General features: G+C 33.0%; 2 protein-coding genes across 19 annotated transcripts in view; one reads left to right on the forward strand and one right to left on the reverse strand.

Moving 5' to 3' along the window:
- Window positions 1-4723, forward strand: part of LOC114337881 (D-aspartate oxidase) — a 47908-nt gene extending 43185 nt beyond the window's left edge. For all 4 annotated transcript variants that reach the window (XM_050658575.1, XM_050658576.1, XM_050658573.1 and 1 more), the window contains 2 exons: window positions 2754-2952; window positions 4453-4723. In XM_050658575.1, the coding sequence (XP_050514532.1) occupies window positions 2754-2952; window positions 4453-4690 (437 nt within the window). In that variant the 3' untranslated portion in view covers window positions 4691-4723. The remainder of the gene's footprint in view (window positions 1-2753; window positions 2953-4452) is intronic.
- LOC114337883 (prominin-1) overlaps window positions 1-24804 on the reverse strand; it is a 940102-nt gene that overhangs the window by 886038 nt on the left and 29260 nt on the right. The gene's annotated exons all lie outside the window — the stretch shown is intronic.

A 24804-nucleotide genomic window follows, 5' to 3' on the forward strand; every position in this document is an offset into this window, starting at 1 on the left:
CCACTATTCCAATCTCTGTTTTATCATTCGTTCGACTGTTTTAAGAAGGCATGACATAAGAGATATAGGTCTATATGATTAAGCCACGTTGCGATTTTTACCTGGTTTCAGTATTGGTATTATAATGACATCTTTAAATTGAGGAACTAAACTCCCATTTTTGACCATCTCATTGAATATTTCCAAAAGCAAGAGTTTAGCTATTTTTGGAAGGTGTTGTATCATGGGATATTTAATATTATCCAAACCTGGACTTGTGTTATTCCGATTTTTAAGAGCATATTTTAATTCTGTAATGTTGAACGGTTCTAGCAAAAAATGGTTTTGTTCATTTGAAGCATAGCTGTAGCTTTTTAGTAATTGGACTGATGGAGGAGCAACTTGATAAAAAATTTCGTCGACTAATGTATCATTAAGATATGTTGGAGTAGTAATTAGTTTTCTATTGATCTTTCCAGCTTGATTCCATAATGCTGAGGAAGGAGTGTTTTTGTTTAAGTTTGAGACAAAGTTTTTCCAACTTTCTTTAGCTATTTCCTTTAATTTTTTTTTACTTTTAGCCATGCTCTCTTGGCATTTTAAGTAATTTTCAAAGTTACGGTTTTGCTTATAATTTGAAAGTGCTTCTTTTCTTTCCTTGATAATGTTATTACAATTTGTATTCCACCACGGCGGATAATTTCTGATTTTGTTTTTATAAGCTTTATATTGTGGAATTCATAGTTGAGCTGCATAATTTATACAATCAATTAGAAAATTATATTTGTCCATCGTATTTTCCATTTGGTAATAATTATTGAAAAATTGCTCTGCTGAAACTTCGTACATGGACCAATTAGCCTTTCTTGTATTCCATTTACTTTTAGGAATAATTTCTTCAGGTAAATGAATGTCGGTAATTTCCACATAGATCATAAAATCATTCAATCCCAAGGTGTCTGTATGTATAGACCAATTAATTTTATTGACTAGATCAGCTGTAACGAAAGTAACATCAATAGCTGATTTATTTTGATTTGGTTTAGATAAAATGGTAGGTTCTCCATTATTAATTACTGTAAAATTTAAGTCATCTGGAGTTTTAATAAGTTGATTCCAGTTGCATCATTATAATTAGATCCCCAAATCGTATGATGCGCATTGAAATCTCCACCTATAACTACTGAACCAGTGACCTGTGAAAATATATTTGCCCAATCACATACTGTACTTTTACATTTAGCAGGTTTGTATATAGATAATATATTGAGTTCAATATTTTTAAAGTTTGTTTTGATGACACAATCTTCAATATCAGAATTAAAGTTATAATTTAGTTTTAGTTCACTGAAGGTTACTGTGTTACGGATAAGAATCGCAACGCCACCAAACCGGTCTTCCTTCCTATCTCTTCTTATTAGGTTATAACCATTAAAACTGTAATGAGAATCTTTTTTAAACCATGTTTCGCTAATTAGTGAAATATCAATTTTTTTATTGTTTACGTATTGCATTAAACTGTTTTTGTTTGACATAATAGATCTAGCATTCCATTGACCAATTTTTAAAATATCTTGTACAGCCATTAGAAACTATTATTGTTTACGGTATTTAAAACCTGTTCTAATTTATTAATTATGGTCTTATCGTCTAACGTTTTTATATCTTCAATTGAACGAATATGTTCCAAGAGGTTCATTATAAAATTTGTTATAGTTTTTGTCAACTGATTTTTATTTTCAACTTTGTTATAATTGGGTTTATGTGGATTAGCCGGTAAAGGCTGGGCAGGTCCAAATGTAAAGGGAAAGATAGGTTTATGAATAGGAGATTGTATGATAGGAGAGTTTGGTTTCCTTTTTTTTCCTACAGATGCATGTGAATTATTGTTCAATTGAGAAGATATTAGAGGGATCGTTTTATTGGTCTGTGGGCCTAGCTGAGTGGAGACATAATTTTTATTAATTTTTGGAAGCGAAGGAAATTCTTGTTCATTATTTTCAAGCAAAGAAGAGTAATTTTGATTCATAACACCACAAAATGATTGTTCACACAAATGTTTTGCCTCTAAAAAAGTAGTCTTTTGTTAGATCATTATACTTTTAATCTTTTTTTGTTTTTCATAAAAGGGACACTTTTTTGATATTGTAACATGCTCATTACTTTTACAATGTATACAATACATAGCTTTATCGCAAGTATGATTAGTAGTTTTAGTTTGCCCACATTGAATACAACATTAAATTTTTAAGTATTAAAATTTTTAACCAGTGTTTAATAATTCAACAAAAATTGATAAATCCGGTTCTCTCTGTAAACGTTAGCCTGCGATCGATTCGAAGGTACGAATAAGACTGAAATATATAGTTCACATCAACTTTCTAAAGATTTATACAACTGAGATACACCATAAAATGATTACAATAAGTAAATGAATATCAAACGCAATGAATTAATGGCGCGGAGCTCAAATATTATAATATGACGTAACGATCAATGAGGGTGCGTTTTGGGCTGCCTGCTATTATTTGAATTTTCTCTCGATTTTAATCGTCTTTAGGGGCCAAACGAAAGACAAAAACAATTTTTTTTCTTTGATATAATATATTTTAAATTATGTAATGTTGTGATTTATAGTATTTTTTCCGAATTTAAAAATGTTTGCAAGTTCCCTATTGAGAACAGAAGCATATTTGTTTTTGCATATTCTACAGATTAGCCACCTTTATTATTACACACCTTATTCTACAGATTAACGACCTCTTGCTATTTAGGTGACCAGGAAATGATACCAATTCGAGGACAAGTCAGGAAAGTCGAAGCACCTTGGATATATGAATCTTGTGTGTTAGACGTCAAACCTAAGGTAGCTTATATAATTCCTAACACACACCAATTGACATTGGGAGGCACGGCCAACTACGATGTACATGACACTACTATTAGCGAGACTGATAAAATTAATATTGTCAGGTAATAAGTTTTTGTAATATAACTATAAAGGCGACACCCCATTAGTGCGTTGCGTTGCGACATCGCAACGCTTGTGGCATTGTATGCCACACCTGCCTTGCGATGATACTGCCATCGAAGAACAACCTTGTCCGTCAATCCGTTGAAACATCGCAACTGATCGACGCGACGCAGCGCAACGCACTGATAGGGCCTCGTTCCGATGCGTTGTTTCGTTGTGAAGTCGCAACGCAACGTAGCGCAACGCACTAATGGGGCCACGTCCTAACATAACCCCACTTTACAAACTTTATTTCATTTTGTACCCTCTTTTGTTGGGTCAGGTGTAGCAGATATTCGTTATTGATGATCTTAGGCCAGAAAATACGAATAATTCTTCGTAGTCATGTATTAACACAGACCTGAAGTTTGTGTGTAAGGGTTTTGTCACTTTCCAAGTTTCACATCCGTAGAGTAAAACGGACATGGCATTTGACTGCAATATTCAGATCTTTGTCGTTGTAGTTTACTGGCAAGACCTCCAAACAGGTTTATGGCACGTTTACACTTATCCAGTAACTGGCGCCAGTCGCACTGATACGACAGCGCTGGCATGGAAGTGGCATCATGTAAACACTTTTTTGCGCCAGTCCAGCGCTGTCTCGAATAGAAAGGTGGTCTATTTTTCATACCAGTGGCATGCCAGTGAGACTGGCGCCAGTTACTGGATACGTGTAAACGTGCCATTAAGTATGTTGAAGGCTTGTTGAAATTTTCGTATACCCATACGAATATCGTCTTCTGAACTCTGATTTCTGTTATGAGACTTCCGAGATACGTAAAATTTCCACATTTTCAATCTGCATGTTTTTAGTAGTAAAGAGTATGTTGCTTTTTGCCTTCATTCTCATGGATTTGGTTTTAATAATAGTGATTTTCAAACCTATTTTGTAGGTTCAGTGCAAATTGTCTCCAATTGTAGTTAGCCACATCTGGGAACCTTTGTCCTAATAGACAGATATCGTCGGCATATTCTAGATCGCTTAGGCATGTGGTTAACGTCCATTGTATCCCTCCTGTGTCGGATCCCTGCATGACTCCAGCAAGTATCTACGTTAAGTTCATCACTGTTGATGCAATTGTTATGTCACGCTACATTTTGCCTCAGTGTAAAGTGTGTAAAGTAACTTTATAATGGAAATAATTTTTTGTGGGATGTTTCTTAGCTCTAAAATTTTCCTTATAGCGACATGAAGTAGGCTGTCAAAGCTCTGAATCGACACAAGCCATGTGTAAATAGGGGTGTGTTCCACTCAACCGATTGTTCCATTACTACGCTCACAGTATTAGTGAGGTCTATCTATGTATGAGGTTTGTTAATATTTTCAGTATGATGGTCGTTAAAATTTTATTTATGTTGGTAATCAAGGTAATTTCTCTCCAATTTTTGCGCTATATGAGTTTGTCCATTAACATAAATGCTAATCAACATTTAATTAAATTATTTTGTGCTATTTTTAGAGATTGTAACCAATTAGATCGCTCCCTAAAATCAGCCAAAACTCTGAGAGATGTCGTTGGATTAAGACCGGGAAGAAGCCAAGTCCGAGTAGATATCGAAACTGTGCCACACGGTGATAAAGAGTTAACAGTAATTCACAATTACGGACATGGCGGTGCTGGAATCACCTTATCATTAGGATGCGCTGAAGAGGCTTCTAACCTATTGCAGAAAATTCTTACCAAAAGTAAACTCTAAAACCGAAATTAAAATAAATGTTCCTAGTTTTTCCTTAATGTATTTTATTTCATCAGTAATAGCCTAATAAAATAAAAAAAAGTCAAAATGTAAATTCGTACAGGTTAAAACAAATTTTATATCAAAGTTTAGGTAGGTACAAAAGATATTTTCAAGAAAGTATCCAAATCATACAAGGAGATCATTGTTTAAATAATTAAAAAGGGGTCATTTTTGCAAAAAAAAATACTTTTTTAACTGCTGGGGTAATTCACTTATTAACCTTTAACTACACGCGCTGGCGTATTTTGTACGCCAGATATAAGGATTCTACTGCAAATATATTTAAAAATTTAATTTTTGACCTTGTTTACCTCTATAACCTATCACTGGAATGTGCTTTACAATTTGGTTTTAGTTTCGTTATAATCGGCGTTCTGGGAGATTGTAATTTACAGTTTATTATTTGTTGTTTCCGGTGGTGGACAATATACGCCACGATTATATTAATATAAGTAGCAATATAAGTACATATTTCAATTGTTTTTTAGTCATTATGGCACAAAATACATTTTTCCTTATAAACAATACTTTTTCTCCTGTAAAAAATCACATTTCAAAAAAACTTTTATTAGTAATTTTATTTATCATGGAAACCAGTTATTTCATGATTCCAGTTATAAATCCCAATTGGCTTACTAACAAGGAACTCCAAGTATTCACTGATACCGAATAAGGTTTATAAGAAACAACTAAGTGTATTTTTTCAAAAAAAAAATGAACAAATCCGTTGTTTTAAGTGTATTTTTTTGTGGCGTATAAAGTACGCCACGCGTGTAGTTATGTTATAACTTGATGCGCGGGTAGTTAAAGGTTAATGGGGGTCTATGGGATTTTTTTCTGCAAAGTTGAAGGGTAAATCGTTCACATAAGACTGACTAAATTAAATTTGACACTCTGTTTATTTAAATAATTGTTAATAAAACTTTAAAAACAAATTTGCAAAAAATTATTTTTAGCGTTTTAAATAAGCACTATAAAATATCTTATTTTACAGACTAAGTTACGCTATGTTACCAGTATTAAGCAAAAAAATTTGGTCGAAAAATATTTAATATTTTTTGAGATATTGAATTTGTTTATTAAATGTTACTATATTTTAAATTGCAAAACCGCGGTTGTTGCCAAAGAAATATTCACCTGCTTAGGATCTCATTATTTTTATTTTTATGTATATTTTCGATAAATATATTGAAAAATTAAAATTTCAATTAAACACCCCCCTAAAATGGCATTTGAAAATTATTCAAATTTGTTTAAAATTTTTTTTAATAACGTTGCGGGAATTAAATATTTTGAAATGCCGTTTCGATAATTGGGTTCCTAGGAATTTTTACTAATTAACAAAATTTTTTGTCGTTTTTCTTCTTCTTTTTTTTTTCTTGGAGTTTTATTACTACGGCACTTTTAGGGTTAAATTTTATTAAGAATGTCGAATCTCTGAGTTGTAGATTCTAGACCTAAAAATATTAAGATTTAACTAAAATCTCTTAAATAAAATGTGGCTACTTACTGAGTTACAAGGTGTTGAATTTAAAAATTTAAAAATTATTGTTGCAAGTAGGAACTTTAAAACTATTTAACGTATCCTTATCATACTTGGCGGAAAGTGTGGCTATTATATACCCTACTAAATTGTGATTAATAAACGTTTCTAACTGGTGCCAGAGGCGTACGACAGGGGATAGTGAATGATTGACCCTTCCCAAATTCTACGCCACTGATTGAATTACTATTTTAGCGAAATTTTTCGATTCTCTAATATTTAGTATGTAAATAACTTTATTGGTATCCATAAAGTCATCAGTTTGAGAGATCTTGGAAGTTTAAAATGAATGAATGAATGAATCAAAATAACTATGCCGTTTCATTTTTAACGTCCAATATCTCGAAAACTTATGACATAATCGTTACCTGTAAAGTGTATATTATTTACATAGAAAGTATTGGACAATCGAAAAATTTCGCTAAAATAGTAATTCCCTCAGTGGCATAGAATTTGGGAAGGGTCAACCATTAACTATCCCCTGTCGTACGCCTTTTGTAGTAGCTAGAAACTTTTATTTATCACAATTTAATAGACTGTATAGTACCCACACTTTCTGCCAAGTATGTTAAGGATACGTCAAATAGTTTGAAAGTACTTGGTAAAAATAATTTTTAAATTTTTAAATAAAACACCCTGTAAGTCAGTAAATAGCCACATTGTATTTAAGTGATTTGAGACCAATCTTAATATTTCTAGGTCTAGAATCTACAACTTAGAGATTCGAAATTCTTAATGAAACTTAACCCTAAAAGGGCCCGTAGTAATATAACTCCAAGAGGAAAAAAAAAGAAGAGAAAAGAAAGACAAAAAATTTTGTTAATTAGTGAAAAATTCCCAGGAACCCAATTATCGAAACGGCATTTCAAAATATTTAATCCCGGCGACGTTATTAAAAACAAACTTATAAACAAATTTGAATAATTTTCAAATGCTATTTTAGGGGGAAGTTTAATTGAAATTTAAATTTATCAATACAATTATAAGAGTAGTTTCATACTTCTTATTCTTGTAAGAGATAGCCATATGAATTCATCTAAAAAGAGTTTATTTACAATATGTACAATAAAGATTATAAAAATTAATACAACAATACTAAAATAACTTAAAATACAAACCTAAAAAGATAATCAAGAACATGCTATTTCTTACTCTATGAGTTTTTGACAACTATCAAATAATTATTTACAAATGTCATTCAGACTAAAGTTACACAGTCATGCCACCTAAAACTATAAATAACTTAAAATAACTAAATGTGGTTTTATTGAAAATAAACATAATTTTATTTTTACACATTTATCGAAAATATACATAAAACTAAAAATAATAATATTTAATACAGGTGAATATTTCTTTGGCAACAACCGCGTTTTTGCAATTGAAAATAGAGTAACATTTAATAAAGAAATGCAATATCTCAAAAAATATTAAATATTTATGGACCAATTTTATTTGGTTAATACTGATTAAATAGCGCAAATTCTCCTGTAAAGTAAGATATTTTATAGTGCTTATTTAAAACGCTAAAAATAATTTTTTGCAAATTTGTTTTTAAAGATTTATGTTTAATTGTTTAAATAAATAGGGGGTCAAATTTAATTTAGTAAGTCTTATGTGAAAGATTTGCACTTCATCTTTGCAGAAAATAAACCTATATACATTAATTGGTAATTGAATGACCTCAGCAGTTAAAAAGGTAATTTTTTTGCAAAAATGACCACTTTTTAATTATTTAAACAATGATCCCCTTGTATGATTTGGATACTTTCTTGAAAATATATTTTGTACCCCCGTAAACTTTGATATAAAATTTGTTTCAACCTGTACGAATTTACATTTTGATTTACATGTAGTATAATTTTATTTTACTAGATTATAATATAAAATTTCTTAGGGAATTGGAAAATAGTGAGAAAATAGGGAACCAGCACATATTTGTTTTATTACATAATAATGTTCAGTTTCGTTTAAAAATAAGATTTCCAAAATTACACGCCTTAAAACTTCATAATAACTTCATTGCCAGTTATATCAATCTTCCTCTTCTTGTTCTTATACTTGTTGTGGATCTGTCGATCTGTTAATTCCGACGTTGAAGTATTTCTTGAGAGGTAGACTGCCAGCTATCTCTCCATCTTTTGGTGGTCTCCCCGGTGGACGCTTGCCTGCTGGTTTTCCTTCTAGAGCAATTCTTGGTAGTCTGTGCTCCTCCATTCTTTTTACATGACTGAACCATTCTCTTCGTCTTTGCCTGCCCCATCTGACTACATCTTGCACGCCACATTGTTCCCTGATGATGTTGTTTCGTATTCTATCTCTTCTTGTCTTCCCTGCTATTGATCTTAGTGTCTTCATTTCGGCTGCTCGTAGCATGCTTTTGGTTTTATTTGTGTCTTCTCTTGATTCAATGCCATAGGTCATAACAGGTCTGATGCAAGTTTTATAAATTCTAACTTTGCTGTCCATTCTCATATATGGGTTATTCCAGACCACATCTCTCAAACATCCGGATAAGACAGCGGCCTTTTGAATTTGTCCTCTTAGGTCTCTGGCTGGGTCATGATAACTTGATGACTCTACGCCTAGATATTTGAACTGGTTTAGCTGTTCTATGGGTTTCCCCTCTACCACTAGCTTGCATCTAATTGGGTCTTTTGCAATGGTAATGCATTTTGTTTTCTGCGTGGATATGTTCATGTTGAGTCGTCGACATGCTTGATAGAATCGATAAAGTTGCCTTTGTAGGTCATCCTCGTCCTCTGCAATCAGGGCTGCGTCATCCGCATAGCACACTATACTGCTTCTACTGTGGCCGAGTCTGTATCCTAGTTGTAGCGATTCCACATCTTCTATTATTTCATCCATTAGCATATTGAATAGAAATGGACTGAGGCTGTCTTCCTGCCTGATTCCTCCTGGTGTTGGTATGTTGACCGTAGTGGTGTCGTTTGTTTTAATTTTTGTCGTGTTGTTATTGTTCATTTGTTTTATGACTTAACCTTTTTTATTATATCGCTAAGTCTGACTCTATCAAATACTTTCGTTAGGTGTACGAAGCAAATATATGAAGGTTTGTTATATTCTATCGACTTCTCTTTGACTTGTTTCATGACAAATATTGCGTCCGTCGTCGACCTGTCTTTTCTGAATCCTTGCTGTTCTTCTCTGTTATTTATCTGTGATTCCAATTTATCTTTGAGTATGCCTGTAAATATATCAATCTGAGACGGAATTTATTCGGCTTCATCCAAGACGGATTCCATTTTATGCATTCAGGAATTATTCACCATGTCGCAAATAAGCGTGTTGTTACTGCCTTCTGGTCCCAATTAATTAAAACTCTTATTTCTATTCAAATACATATATTTTTGGTTTACCATATCGATGACTAAATCATAATAACTTGTTTATAATCACGACCTATCTTAAACGTGGTTACTGCTAACTATTACAATAATCATAACAATAATAATATTATCATATCATCGGGCGTTTACTTATATATTAGAATGAACTTTGCAACCTCACGCGTCGGCCTTGGTCAAGGGCGGACAATTTACTTTCAATAAAACATCTTTTGTACAGGGTGATATTATAATACCACACCTCCCCGTTTTGTTAAAATTACATATTTTTAAAATGAGATTGATTGTCCATCATCGCCTTTTAGGAGATATACCTTATATTACTTAATAGTTAAGGTCCTATATCGGCCGCTATAAGACACTTAACAAAAATCCTATTATAAATAGAAGTTCATATTGTCCCTATACTAAACTGGTATTTTATAAAACTACAAATAATTGTTTATAAGTAATTGTCACTAAATCACGTACTATTCCTTCGTGTCTTTTAGTATTTTTTTTTCGTTTACTAATTCACTTTCGTAAAACAATGAATAAAACTTATCCTAATTTTTAACCTAGTCTTTAGTCTTTTTAGTGTACTACACTAATTTACGTCATATAAGCAGTGAATAATTATATAATATTTTAAACCTACCTAATAATATTTCCAAATTTAACTGAACTTAATATTACCTAACCTTCTTAGTAAAAATTTAAAGTTACTTTATTAATTCCTATGTCAGTCTTTTGATTAATTACTATTCGTCCCTTCTTAATAATAAAAAAATTAATGTCTCTTGCTAGAATAAATATTAATAAATGTCTCTCATCATATTAAGTTTAAAGAAAATTTCTTTTAGGGTTCATTTTTCTAATACTAACACTAAGGTAACTAACACTGTAAGATATTGTCTATCGTTAATTCAAAAACTTTCATTATTTTCCGCGAAATTTTAACCTGAATTCATTATCTACATTTAAAATTTAAGTCATTTATGATTTACGTTACTTTAGAGATTTCAAAAAAGCAATTCAAGCTTAATTCTTAAATAGAATTCAATGATTAGCTACTTATTTGATTAGTATATTATTCTTAATTCTGCTTGTTTATTTTGACATTTCTGACAAATTTTATGTCTCTTCTTTCATTTTTCCCACATATTTTAGTAAAAAATTATCTTTTTTCTCTTTTTCTTCTAGTCTGGTACTACAACTATATATTTCTTCATTTTTCTTGATATAATAACACTTCTACATACTTTCTACTAACATCATAATCATCACTTCATATACTAGCTCCGATATCTTCGTTTTACCTTACTAAAAGAGGTTTCACTCGGATGTCTTAGTTCTCCGCCAATATTAACCCGAATTTTCGCCCTGATCTGTACGCACCATTGAGGTGGTATAGTTAACTCAAAACACGAAATAGGTATTTTATGCGGTTCAAATTCTTCTAAAAATATCACAACCTCAATCCCTTGCTTTGAGGCCGTTGTTTATTCACGAATAATCATGAATAAAATAGGTACCCTTCAAAACACAGAGTGGGTCTCTAATAAGCTTTCAAGCTTCTATAAATCACTTAGTACCTTCCTAATTTGACAAGAGCAGTGGGTTTCTTATTGTCTCAAATTTCCTCATAATATTCAACTTATAATATTGTTAGTACTTCTTCTTATCTATATTCTTCTCTCTAGTTCTTCTCCAAATTCCTTATCTCAACTCATCAGGGCGGTTCGTTAAAAATGTATCTCTTGCTTATAGCAATGTTTGTCTTAAAGCTCTTATATCAACGTATGTCGTCACTAATCATTATTTATTAAAAAAATATCATTTATCACACAAAAAATTATTAATTCAGTTTCATATCATAAAAAATTTAACACAGAATCGATGAAAATGTACCTACTCAATAAATATCAATAATATAACAAAATGACTAATAAAAATTCAATAATAGTATACATATTCGATACAAATTCAACTCAAAATTCAAAAATAGCGTATGCAAAAGTCAAATAAGAATATTCAAAATCAGTTCAAATATCAAAATTCGATATTCCATAAAATATTTAAAAATAACCGTACTAAAAATCGAAATCGGATAGAGATTTTTCAAATAAATTCAATAAAAATTCAATCATAACGTATATAATAAACTTCGATAAAAATATTCAATTCAAAAATCACTTCATGTTTCAAAATTCATAGATATTCTTAAAAAAAAATCGATACTTCATAAATTATTCAAAAATCAGAAAAGATAATAAATGTTCAAAATAATATGTATATATAAAAAACGAGGGAAGCATTTTCAATAAAGATAGACTAAATTTTTTACTTACATTTTATCACTTGTGTCTTTTTCCACTGGGTTCGTTTCTTGGGTCCTGGTCTGCTCCATTTTCCGCCGTCGGTGTTTCCAATCTTTAGTTCCCATCTTCAGAAGATTCTCCAACTAATTTACAGGAACGCCATGTCGCAAATAAGCGCGTTGTTACTGCCTTCTGGTCCCAATTAATTAAAACTCTTATTTCTATTCTAATACATATATTTTTGGTTTACCATATCGATGACTAAATCATATTAACTTGTTTATAATCACGACCTATCTTAAACGTGGTTAGTGCTAACTATTACAATAATCATAACAATAATAATAGTATCATATCATCGGGCGTTTACTTATATATTATTAGAATGAACTTTGCAACCTCACGCGTCGGCCTTGGTTAAGGGCGGACAATTTACTTTCAATAAAACATCTTTTGTACAGGGTGATATTATAATACCACAACCAATCACTGTCCAAAATATCCATAACTCTTACCACCATCTTTCTATACTAAATACCAAACTTAACTTTATGTATATTATGGTTTCCGTCTCATCTTGTATTTGCTGATATCAAAAATAAAGCTTTTTTTATTTTTAATAGCAAAATAAAGTATTGTTCTGAAACTATTTCTTTTTTGAAGCTATTTTAATTGGTAAATAAGCCACAATTTTACGTAAAAAATGATCTTATTGACGTTTGCACTTCCACCTCGGACGTCATTATCAAAATACAAAATATTAATATGTTGATTTTATTGTTCAAGTTCTACTATATTTTTGGGATGTGTTTTTATTGACATCGAACATCAAATTTTTTATTATTGACTTCGAACTTTAACGATTTTTTTCTGCCTTTGGAAAAATGATTTTTCTGTTCCTGTAGAAGACTACAACAAATTTTCTTTTGTTCCTTTGGAAGGTTGTCGCGATAATTTTTTTTTATTTTTTTCTGAAATATTAATTTATAGGCGAACTGTTTATATGCCGATTACGGCCTGTATGCCATATATACAGGGTGTTAAGTATAAATAAGTATGAAAAACTGTAAGGGGTAATTCTACATGAAAAAATAATGACAGTTTGCTCTACAAACGTATGTCCGAATACGTGGTGTTGAATTTTTTTTTCAAACTGCCAATTTTTTTATTGCTCTAAGACCTTTTAAGCTATGAAAATTAAATTTGGTGGGTTTCAAGAGGTAGTTATTGTGCATTTTTTGGCAAACAAACAAGAATTTTATATTCATCATTGGCGCCTACGGGTAATGGTCTGAATTTTTTTAAAGAAAAAAATAGTACGCCACTGAGATACTTCAAACTAAAAATTATTTTTATACTCCACGTTTAATTTATGATAAAGAACCTTTCTTGTCTTTTCTTCATATGGTGCACCGTTTTAATGCAAAAAAAATAAAACATATTCGCGCGTATTTTTCATTTCGTAATACATTATCAAGAACTCTCCAATATAATAATGCCAAACTAGAACAATAACAGAAAATATTTCTAAAAAATTTTAACTATGTGCAAGGCTACAACAAATGCTCAAAATTACCTCCTTTCAAGCTGACAGAGTAATTTTATATTCACCATTGGCGCGCGTACGGGTAATGGCCCGAATTTTTTAAAGAATAAAATAGTACGCCACTGAGATATGTCAAATTAAAAATCATTTTTGAATTCCTCGTTCAATTTACGACAAAAAATTGTTTGTCTTTTTTTCATATGAGGCGCCGTTTTTATTAAAAAAATGAAATATCTTAAAGTTTACAAAGTATTTGAAAACCTCGAATAATTTGTAAGCGTTAAGATGTTTTATTTTTTTTTGTATAAAAACGGCGTCGCACGTGAAAAAAAGAAAAGAGTCATTTTTATCCTAGATTGAACAAGGAATTATTTAATAATGATTTTTAATTTGGCGTTTCTCAGTGCCGTACTATTTTTTTTTCTTTAAAACATTCAGACCATTACCTGTACGGGCGCCAATGGTGAATATAAAATTCTTCTGTCACCTTTAAAGGAGGTAATTTTAAACACATGTTGTATCTTTGCACCTAGTTAAAATCTTTTTAGTAATATTTTCCGTTATTGTTTTACTTTCGTATTATTATATTGCAGAGTTCTTGATAATGTATTAAGAAATAAAAAATACGCTTGAAGATGTTTTATTTTTTCGCATAAAAACGGTGCATCATAGGAAAAAAATACAAGAAAGGTTTTTTAAGTTAAACGTGGAATAAAAAAAAATTAATTTGAAATATCTCAGTGGCGTACCATTTTTTTCTTTAAGAAAATTCAGGCCATTACCCGTAGGCGCGCCAATGATGAATATAAAATTGTTATTTGTTTGCCAAAAAAATGCAAAATAACTACCTTGAAACCCACCAAATGTAATTTTCATATCACAACTGGTCTTAGAGCAATAAAAAATTGGCAGTTTGAACTAAAAATTTCGACACCCTGTATCTCGGAAACAAAGCATTTGCGGACATAGGTTTATAGAGCAAAATGCCATTATTTTTTCATGTAGAATTATCCCTTAAAGTTTTTCATACTTATTTACTAACACCCTGTATTATGCGAAACTTGCTTATTTTTCGCTTCGAGAAACTTCAACACTGGCATCTTTCACCTTTTTGGTTTAGATAGAGCCCTTTTTATATATCTGTCTTTGGTTGCTTTGCTTACAAGACAATGAATTGTAACTGGCGTCGATTATTCAAGTCAAATATCCAGTTTTGTGTTATAAATAAGTGCTAAATAAATCAAAAATGAATAACCATTTTCAATATCGTTGCAAAACGAAAATACAGCCGAACCATATTCCAGTCCAATCAGAGAGTGCTACAAGCACCTCTACCGGTTTCGAAACTTATTAGTCTCTCATCAGGAGGCACATATGCTGCTCTCCCCGATCCAACCAAAACAAACCCCAGCGTGCAGTCCCGAATTGCAACGAACGAAATGGCATAGATGCCCTAGCGGCAACTGCTAGCAAAAGACTAAGTTTTCACTCTAATGGCATATAACATATCCCACCAGAATGAAAACAATGGGAACCTTCTCTGGTTACACCTCCGAGGCTTCTACAATTTGCAAGCCATACGGATGCTGAGACTAAGGAAGATGAGGGAATTCTACAATTTACAATTCACGTCACATCTGCTCAGCGCGGTAAAGTTCCAACGAGACTGGTTCCCTTCATACTCCACACAGAGTAAATGTAAATCAAAAATGAATAACCATTTTCAATTTCGTTGCAAAACGAAAATACAGCCGAACCATATTCCAGTCCAATCAGAGAGTGCTACAAGCACCTCTACCGGTTTCGAAACTTATTAGTCTCTCATCAGGAGGCACATATGCTGCTCTCCCCGATCCAACCAAAACAAACCCCAGCGTGCAGTCCCGAATTGCAACGAACGAAATGGCATAGATGCCCTAGCGGCAACTGCTAGCAAAAGACTAAGTTTTCACTCTAATGGCATATAACATATCCCACCAGAATGAAAACAATGGGAACCTTCTCTGGTTACACCTCCGAGGCTTCTACAATTTGCAAGCCATACGGATGCTGAGACTAAGGAAGATGAGGGAATTCTACAATCTACAATTCACGTCACATCTGCTCAGCGCGGTAAAGTTCCAACGAGACTGGTTCCAACGAGACAGAGTACTCTGTGTGGAGTATGAAGGGAACCAGTCTCGCTGGAACTTTACCGCGCTGAACAGATGTGACGTGAATTGTAAATTGTAGAATTCCCTCATCTTCCTTAGTCTCAGCATCCGTATGGCTTGCAAATTGTAGAAGCCTCGGAGGTGTAACCAGAGAAGGTTCCCATTGTTTTCATTCTGGTGGGATATGTTATATGCCATTAGAGTGAAAACTTGGTCTTTTGCTAGCAGTTGCCGCTAGGGCATCTATGCCATTTCGTTCGTTGCAATTCGGGACTGCACGCTGGGGTTTGTTTTGGTTGGATCGGGGAGAGCAGCATATGTGCCTCCTGATGAGAGACTAATAAGTTTCGAAACCGGTAGAGGTGCTTGTAGCACTCTCTGATTGGACTGGAATATGGTTCGGCTGTATTTTCGTTTTGCAACGAAATTGAAAATGGTTATTCATTTTTGATTTACATTTACTCTGTGTGGAGTATGAAGGGAACCAGTCTCGTTGGAACTTTACCGCGCTGAGCAGATGTGACGTGAATTGTAAATTGTAGAATTCCCTCATCTTCCTTAGTCTCAGCATCCGTATGGCTTGCAAATTGTAGAAGCCTCGGAGGTGTAACCAGGAAGGTTCCCATTGTTTTCATTCTGGTGGGATATGTTATATGCCATTAGAGTGAAAACTTAGTCTTTTGCTAAATAAATATTTTAGGTGCTTGTTCCCATAGTAACTAGAATAGTTCTTTGATGTATAGTGTTTTTAAAAAATGAGTAACCATTTTCAATTTCGTTGCAAAACGAAAATACAGCCGAACCATATTCTAGTCCAATCAGAGAGGGCATCAAGCACCTCTACCGGTTTCGAAACTTATTAGTCTCTCATCAGGAGGCACATATGCTGCTTTCCCTGATCCAACCAAAACAAAACCCCAGCGTGCAGTCCCGGATTGCAACGAATGAAATGGCATAGATACCCTAGAGGCAACTGCTACAACAAGACTAAGTTTTCACTCTAATGGCATATAAAACAACATCATCTTTCTTAGTCTCAGCATCCGTATGGCTTGCATATTGTAGAAGCCTCGGAGGTGTAACCAGAGAAGGTTCCCATTGTTTTCATTCTGGTGGGGTGTAGAATAGCATTATGTTGTTTTATATGCCATTAGAGTGAAAACTTAGTCTTGTTGTAGCAGTTGCCGCTAGGGCATCTATGCCATTTCGTTCGTTGCAATCCGGGACTGCACGTTGGGGTTTTGTTTTGGTTGGATCAGGGAAAGCAGCATATGTGCCTCCTGATGAGAGACTAATAAGTTTCGAAACCGGTACAGGTGCTTGATGCACTCTCTGATTGGACTAGAATATGGTTCGGCTGTATTTTCGTTTTGCAACGAAATTGAAAATGGTTATTCATTTTTTATTTACATTTACCCTGTGGAGTACGAAGGGAGCCTTTCTCGTTGGAACTTTACCGCGCTGAGCAGATGCAAAGTGAATTGTAAATTGTAGAATTCCCTCATCATCCTTAGTCTCAGCATCCGTATGGCTTGCATATTGTAGAAGCCTCGGGGGTGTAACCAGAGAAGGTTCCCATTGTTTTCATTCTGGTGGGGTGTAGAATAGCATTATGTTGTTTTATATGCCATTAGAGTGAAAACTTAGTCTTGTTGTAGCAGTTGCCGCTAGGGCATCTATGCCATTTCGTTCGTTGCAATCCGGGACTGCACGCTGGGGTTTTGTTTTGGTTGGATCAGGGAAAGCAGCATATGTGCCTCCTGATGAGAGACTAATAAGTTTCGAAACCGGTACAGGTGCTTGATGCACTCTCTGATTGGACTAGAATATGGTTCGGCTGTATTTTCGTTTTGCAACGAAATTGAAAATGGTTATTCATTTTTTATTTACATTTACCCTGTGGAGTACGAAGGGAGCCTTTCTCGTTGGAACTTTACCGCGCTGAGCAGATGCAAAGTGAATTGTAAATTGTAGAATTCCCTCATCATCCTTAGTCTCAGCATCCGTATGGCTTGCATATTGTAGAAGCGTCGGGGGTGTAACCAGAGAAGGTTCCCATTGTTTTCATTCTGGTGGGGTGTAGAATAGCATTATGTTGTTTTATATGCCATTAGAGTGAAAACTTAGTCTTGTTGTAGCAGTTGCCGCTACATTCGTTGCAATCCGGGACTGCACGCTGGGGTTTTGTTTTGGTTGGATCAGGGAGAGCAACATATGTGCCTCCTGATGAGAGACTAATAAGTTTCGAAACCGGTAGAGGTGCTTGATGCACTCTCTGATAGGACTAAAATATGGTTAGGCTGTATTTTCGTTTTGCAACGAAATTGAAAATGGTTATTCATTGTTGATTTATATTTACTCTGATTGGAGTACGAAGGGAACCATTCTCGTTGGAACTTTACCGCGCTGAGCAGATGGGACGTGAATTGTAAATTTTAGAATTCCCTCATCTTCCTTAGTCTCAGCATCCGTATGGCTTGCATACTGTAGAAGCCTCGGAGGTGTAACCAGAGAAGGTTCCCATTGTTTTCATTCTGGTGGGGTGTAGAATAGCATTATGTTGATTTATATGCTATTAGAGAAAACTTAGTCTTAGTTTTTTTTTTGTTTGATTTGCTAGGGTCTGAATGTACGTTAACACACTTCTTGTTGTTCTATATATTATGAGCGATGTTACATTTAGTATCCGAAAAATCCTACTGTTGTTCCAATCTGGAACCATGATTGTCCTGAATGGAAACTGTTTCTACTTTTCCAGTCTTTGCTCTAGCGTGGAAGTTTTGTTTTATCGTTTTTGTTTATTACGCCACGTTTAGTCTGTAAGCATCTTATATTACAGTAACGAACTAGTCTTCTTCTTTTTTTTATTGTTTAAATTTTCTTGCATAGTTCTTATTCCGATTTCAAACCCTGCTTTACACCAACCTAAAATCGTGGGGAAGGCTGGGTGACGATCCAAAAGTCTTTCCTTTTTTTAATTTCGATTTGGCTTAGACCGCAAAAATAAATACTGTAAACACTTATAGTCCAGAGAAATAAGGATTTTCTCGGGACACTCAAAGATCCAGGTAGCTGACTACTTTTTTAGTTATTGTAGACATATAGAAAGAAGACCTACCTGTCTCCTGCCTAGAGTTCGCGTCCGTTTTTTGATTATTAGCAATTTAGTGCAAAAATTGGAATTTTCTCGATTTTTTCCACCCTATTCAAAATCTAAATAGTTGATATAAAATTACAAAATTTAATTTTTTAGAACATTGAAAGGCCTTTAAAACGCCGATTTCTTAAAATTAAAAAGTTAATTTGTTGCTACGCAAACGGCAAAATAAGTAAAAATTATTATTTATTAATAACTTTTACTAAAACTACCTTAGAACTTTAGTGTTTCACCCAAAGTTGGGTATTGGGGTACTTAACAAATCCTCAAAATTTGAGACCGATCCATGGATTAGTTTAAGAACTATTCTATTTGCTTATGCCAGAGACCTTTATTTTGCAATAATATAAGAGAGAAACTAATAAAGATAGGGCAATTCTGAACATGCTAAATAAAAATAGAAGAGTGATAGTATCAAAATATATTAAAAAAAGATAAAAAAAATGGAATAAGTAGTCAAAAATTCTAATGCCAAATTTTTGAAATATTGTAGTTTATAAACATTTAGAATAGCTTTAAAAATATTGTCCGTAGAAACAATATTTTTATATATTCTAACATCTAGTATTTTAACACGAATTTTCAAATAAAAAAATTTAGCCTGGGTTCATTTGGGACAAAGTTACCTATGTGTTTGTTTTTTAGTTAATTCACAGCTAATTTGTTTATAATAAGTAAGGAATCTCATTAATGCCATTTTAAATAATGGGATTTGTATTTTTTCTAAAAATATTTGCAGAAGCATTGTACCTTCACAGCATTCTCTACGATTTTTCAAATATGTAGTTCAAACGATTACTAGGGGGAACCTACAAATCCACCGATTTAAAATACCGAAAAAGCAATTTCAAACTAATGCAATTTTCTGCATCGCCGGATTAACTTAATGGATTTTGATCTTTATTTTTGTAATTTGTATGTAGTTTCTACGTAGATTACAAATATGCAATTTGTCTTTAAATTTAATAATTAATAAACTCTTAATTGTTTAAACAATTCTTGAAAAAATATTTTTTTTATAAAAACCTATTTTTTTAATCATAGTATCATTAATGATCATAGAAAAATTTAAAGTACATTGTAGTAAATAAATTATTTTTATTAGATAATTATTTAATGAAGATAATTTATTTATTAAAGTATACCTTAACTCTTTCTATGAGTAATAATGATAGTATGATTAAAATCATGGATTTTTGGAAAAAAATTATTTTTTCAAAAATTGTTAAAACAAATTAGGCTGTTTATTAATTAATAGGTAATTTTCTAGACAAATTTCATATTTGTAATGTACAGAAAAATTACATACACATTAAAAAAATAACGATCAAAATATATTCAGTAGATCCCGAGATATAAAAAATGATAGCAGTTTTAGGTTGCCTTTTTTAGTTTTTAAACTCGTGCATTTGTGGGCTCCCAGCCTCCCTTTCACTTACCACGACAAGTCACCAATTGAACTACATTCTTAAAAATTCGTGTAAAATACCAGCTTTTCTAATATGTAAAGGATTTTTTCTGCGAACAATATTTTTAAATGAGTGAAAATAATTTCAAACACGAGTCTAGACTTTGGTAATATTTTTAAAGTAATTCTAAATGTTTATAAACTATAAAATTTCACAAATCTGGCAATATGATTTTTGACTATAGTAGATATTTTTTTTATAAAAATAAAATAAAAATTCCATTTTTATTCAGTTGCAATGCGAAGGCAAAACAATCTTATCTTTCACTTAGAATACGGAGCGCAATCCGGCACTCTGAATCGACGATTTTCGACTCTTGTTGGAGTCTCATCGGAGAGAACATAGGCCTGCTGTTTCATACTCTAACTAAGTGACCAACACCGAGAGTTCATCCCCCACACCGCAACTGACGTGAATGGACTATGTGACTAGCGTCATCTGGCAATTGAATAATGAAGTAGTTTTCAATCCTAATAGCAATATTAATAATATTTAAAAATATTAAAATATTACTAAAAGATTTTTAAATTGAAAATTTAGTGGTCCATTTTCTTGGTAACACTTCTAAAATTTGCAAGCCAGACGGATGCTGAAGCGAAGAAAACAAGAGGGAATTCAAAAAACTTACAATTCACGGCCCCGTCTGTTCAGCTGGTAAATTCCAACAGAAAATGGACCTAGTTACTCAAATAAGTAACGACCTGAGTACGGTCCTGACAATGATAATATACATCACGTTGTAAATCGCTGCGATATTTATCAGTTTTTAAATGATAAAAAAACAGTTTAAAATTATTTTGTTAGTTCCTCCACATTGTTATAGTGGAAACACCATGTAAACCCCGCAAACCTGACGTGAGTACCAAAAACCACATCTATTATATTTATATTAATAAAAATATAACCTATAAAATATCCAAGAAATATAAATAGGACCAGCTTTGGGCCAAGATCCACACCGGTTTTTGAACCGGCGACAGGGCCGGCCTTGCAACGTCTCCAAAATTAATCAAACATGACTTCGAATAACACCATGAACACTACACAAACTACATCTCACATCTCATATTCCAGTGTTGCTAACACGTTTAAACAACCAACAAAAGACGAAGCCATAGTTCTTTCTAGTATTGAAGGAACCAAAGTTCAAGAGTACATCATAGCCGTCGGTTCAATAGTTGGTCCACGTAACGTATCTTTCGCTTCCAGAATAGCCAATAATAGAATATGTATATATCTCTTCTAAAAATATGGTTGATTCATTGCTGCATTCCCACAAATACGTCAATATAAAAGAAACTCAAGTAGAAATAAGAAGACTTATCACTCCAGCTCAAAGACTGATAATATCAAACGCTGGTCCTTCTGTTCCAACCACGTTAATTGAACAAGAACTACGTAAAATGGGTATAAGCGCCGTCTCTAAAATGACTTTTCTTAGGGTAGGAATGCCTGAAAGCGAATACAGCCATGTCTTGAGTTTTAGAAGGCAAACATTTATCACACCTTTAGAAAATATGTCCATTCCCGATTCTTTCATGATTTCTCATGATAATACCACTTACAGACTATACCTTTCTATAGAAGGATTCAACTGTTCAAAATGCAAGACTATTGGTCACCAGGAAACAGAATGTCCTGACAATGCTAATAAAATCACTTCTAATGCAACCACTTCTAATACAACCAATCTTGACTCAACCAATTCTAATCCACCCACTTCTAATACAACAAATCCTGACCCAACCAATTCTAATCCAACCACTTCTAAAGCTCTTCCAGAAACCTCCCAAAACACACAATATATAACAAATCTACCTTATAACCAAACAGAACAAAAACCTTCTGACAAAGCCTTAATATCCACCTCTAACGATCACCCAGCATCTTCCCAAAATATATTAGATCAGATCCCAGACGTACAGGTCTCTAATAACCAATTAGAATCTACCATAGAAACTGACGACATGTCAAGACCTACCAATAATACAAATGAAACAAACACTTTAAAAATAACAACATCATCAACTTCCAACAAGATCAGCAATCTTACTCCATTAGAAATAACACAACCTAAAATTATTCCAAACGTCACAAAACATCCAAAAAGGCTCATCTCATCGTCTCCAGAAATCAACGAAAATACCACACAGACCGATTCTCATATCTTCACTTCTCCAGTAACAAGGAAATCAAAGAAAAAAACAAAAACGTCTAAAAGAAATTCTCGAGATGAACTTTTACTTTCCCTAGAGAAAATTAAAGACAAAATCGCAAACAGATCACCACCATTTGTCCTTAACTTCGACGAAATATGTGACTTTCTCGAAAACACATTAAACGCAAAACATCCCGAAATAACCTCAAAAAACTATTCGAACGAAACAGCCGAATTAATTCAGATCCTTAATTTTGTTCACGCTTATACCCACAATTCAAAATTAAAAAATAATATAACTCGATTAAGAAAGAAACTAAGCCCCAATAATTTCTCTTCCACAGAAGAGACCGATGAAACACATTCTCAGTCAGAACTCGAAAATGTCTAATCTAACCCCTATATATTACAGTGGAATATCAATGGGTTCTACACCCATTTAGAACAATTAAAACTTCTAATAAAAGAAACATGCCCTAAGATCTTATGTCTTCAAGAAACCCATTTTAAGCAATACAATATTAATCTTCAAAACTACCAATGTTTTCCAAAAAATAGAATAGCACAACAGGCAAGTGGCGGAGTAGCTATCCTTGTAAGAACAGACCTAGAAGCTAAGCCAATCACATTAAGAGTGTCCTCAGTTTCAAAAAGAAAGAAGATCCCATAGAATCACAGACGATGACCTCAAGACAATCCTCACCAAAAAAGTTTCATCAGTGTTAACATATTTAAAAGACATCAAATTGTATAATATTAAATTAAATTGTATTATATATTTAATGTAATACTTTGTATTGTCATATCCACTAATAACCCTGCGCGGTTGATGTGGTTTTGTGTTTTAAATAAAAAAAAAAAGTAACGACCAATATAAAAATAAAATAAAAATCCCATTTTTATTCAGTTGCAATGCGAAGACAAAAGAATCTTATTTTTCACTTAGAATACGGAGCGCAGTCCAGCACTCTGAATCGACGATTTTCGACTCTTGTTGGAGTCTCATCGGAGAGAACGTAGGCCTGCTGCTCCATATTCTAAAGCGCTGGTTTCACGAAAGCGGAACCGACAAACTGCGACCGTAGCACTGCGATGAATTACGTCAGATTACGGTGAAAAATTCAAGGTTTTTCACTGCGTCAATAGAATGTGCAAACTCAGCAGGCTTCCAATGCATCTTTGGAAACCACCGCTATTATTTTGCATGGTACAGTTTTTTATGACGTCATTCATCGCAGTGTTATGGTCGCAGTTTGTCGGCACTGCTTTCGAGGAAACCAGCGCTTTAGTGACTAACACCGAGAGTTCATCCCCCACACCGCAACTGACGTGAATGGACTAGGTGACTAGCGTCATGTGGCAATTGAAAGATGAAGTTGTTTTCAATCCTAATAGCAATTTTTTTATCTTTATTCAGTACATTTTGATATCATCAATTCTCTATTTTCATTTGGTATAGGCAAAATAAAGGTCTATGGGATAAACAAATAAAATAACTCTTAAACTAACTAATGAATCGGTCTGAAATTTGGAGGGTTTGTTAAGTACCCCAATACCCACCTTTGGGTGAAACACTAAAGTTCTAAGGTAGTTTTAGTAAAACTTATTAACAAATAACGATTTTCACTTATTTTGCAGTTTGCGTAGCAACAAATTAACTTTTTAACTTTCAAAAAACGGTATTTTGAAGGTTTTTCAATGTTCTAAAACATTCAATTTTGTAATTTTATATCAACTATTTAGCTTTTGAATGGGGTGCAAGAAATCGAAACAAGCGCGTCTTTTGCACTAAAATTGTTAATAATTAAAAAACGGACGCGAACTCTAGGCAGGAAACAGGTAGGTTTTCTTCCTATTTTATAGGCCTACAATAATTAAAAAAAAGTTGTCAGCTACCTGGATTTTTTGAGTGTCCGGACATGGTCTATTTCTAGCTTATTTCCCTGGAGTAATATTACTGTATTGTGGTTTGAGTTCAAACGCAGAAGTATTTCCTGCTCATCATTTCATGTCTCGTTATTTTGGAATTATATGTTTTAATTATTTGCTTATTGCTCTATTTTTAAGTTAATGAAATAATTGTTTACTAAAATTACACTGTAAGAAGACATAAGTGTCATAAAACTTATGATATGGTTAGATACCAAATATAAAATGATTTTTTCTACAATCGTGTTAAAAATGCAATTTTAGCACTCCATAAGAGCCTTAAAAATGTCACTTTAAAGCACTGGGTGCTTTAAAAATTTTATGGCACTGCAGTTAAAATTAAAATGTCAAATTTTGAAAGCAAACGTCAAAATATTTATATTTCATTTATTAACATTAATATTAATAGTACAATTTACGCAATTTGAAAAATGAATTTCTTGCACTGC

The sequence above is a fragment of the Diabrotica virgifera genome, chromosome 8 (genome assembly GCF_917563875.1).
Source record: "Diabrotica virgifera virgifera chromosome 8, PGI_DIABVI_V3a".
NCBI lineage: Eukaryota > Metazoa > Arthropoda > Insecta > Coleoptera > Chrysomelidae > Diabrotica > Diabrotica virgifera.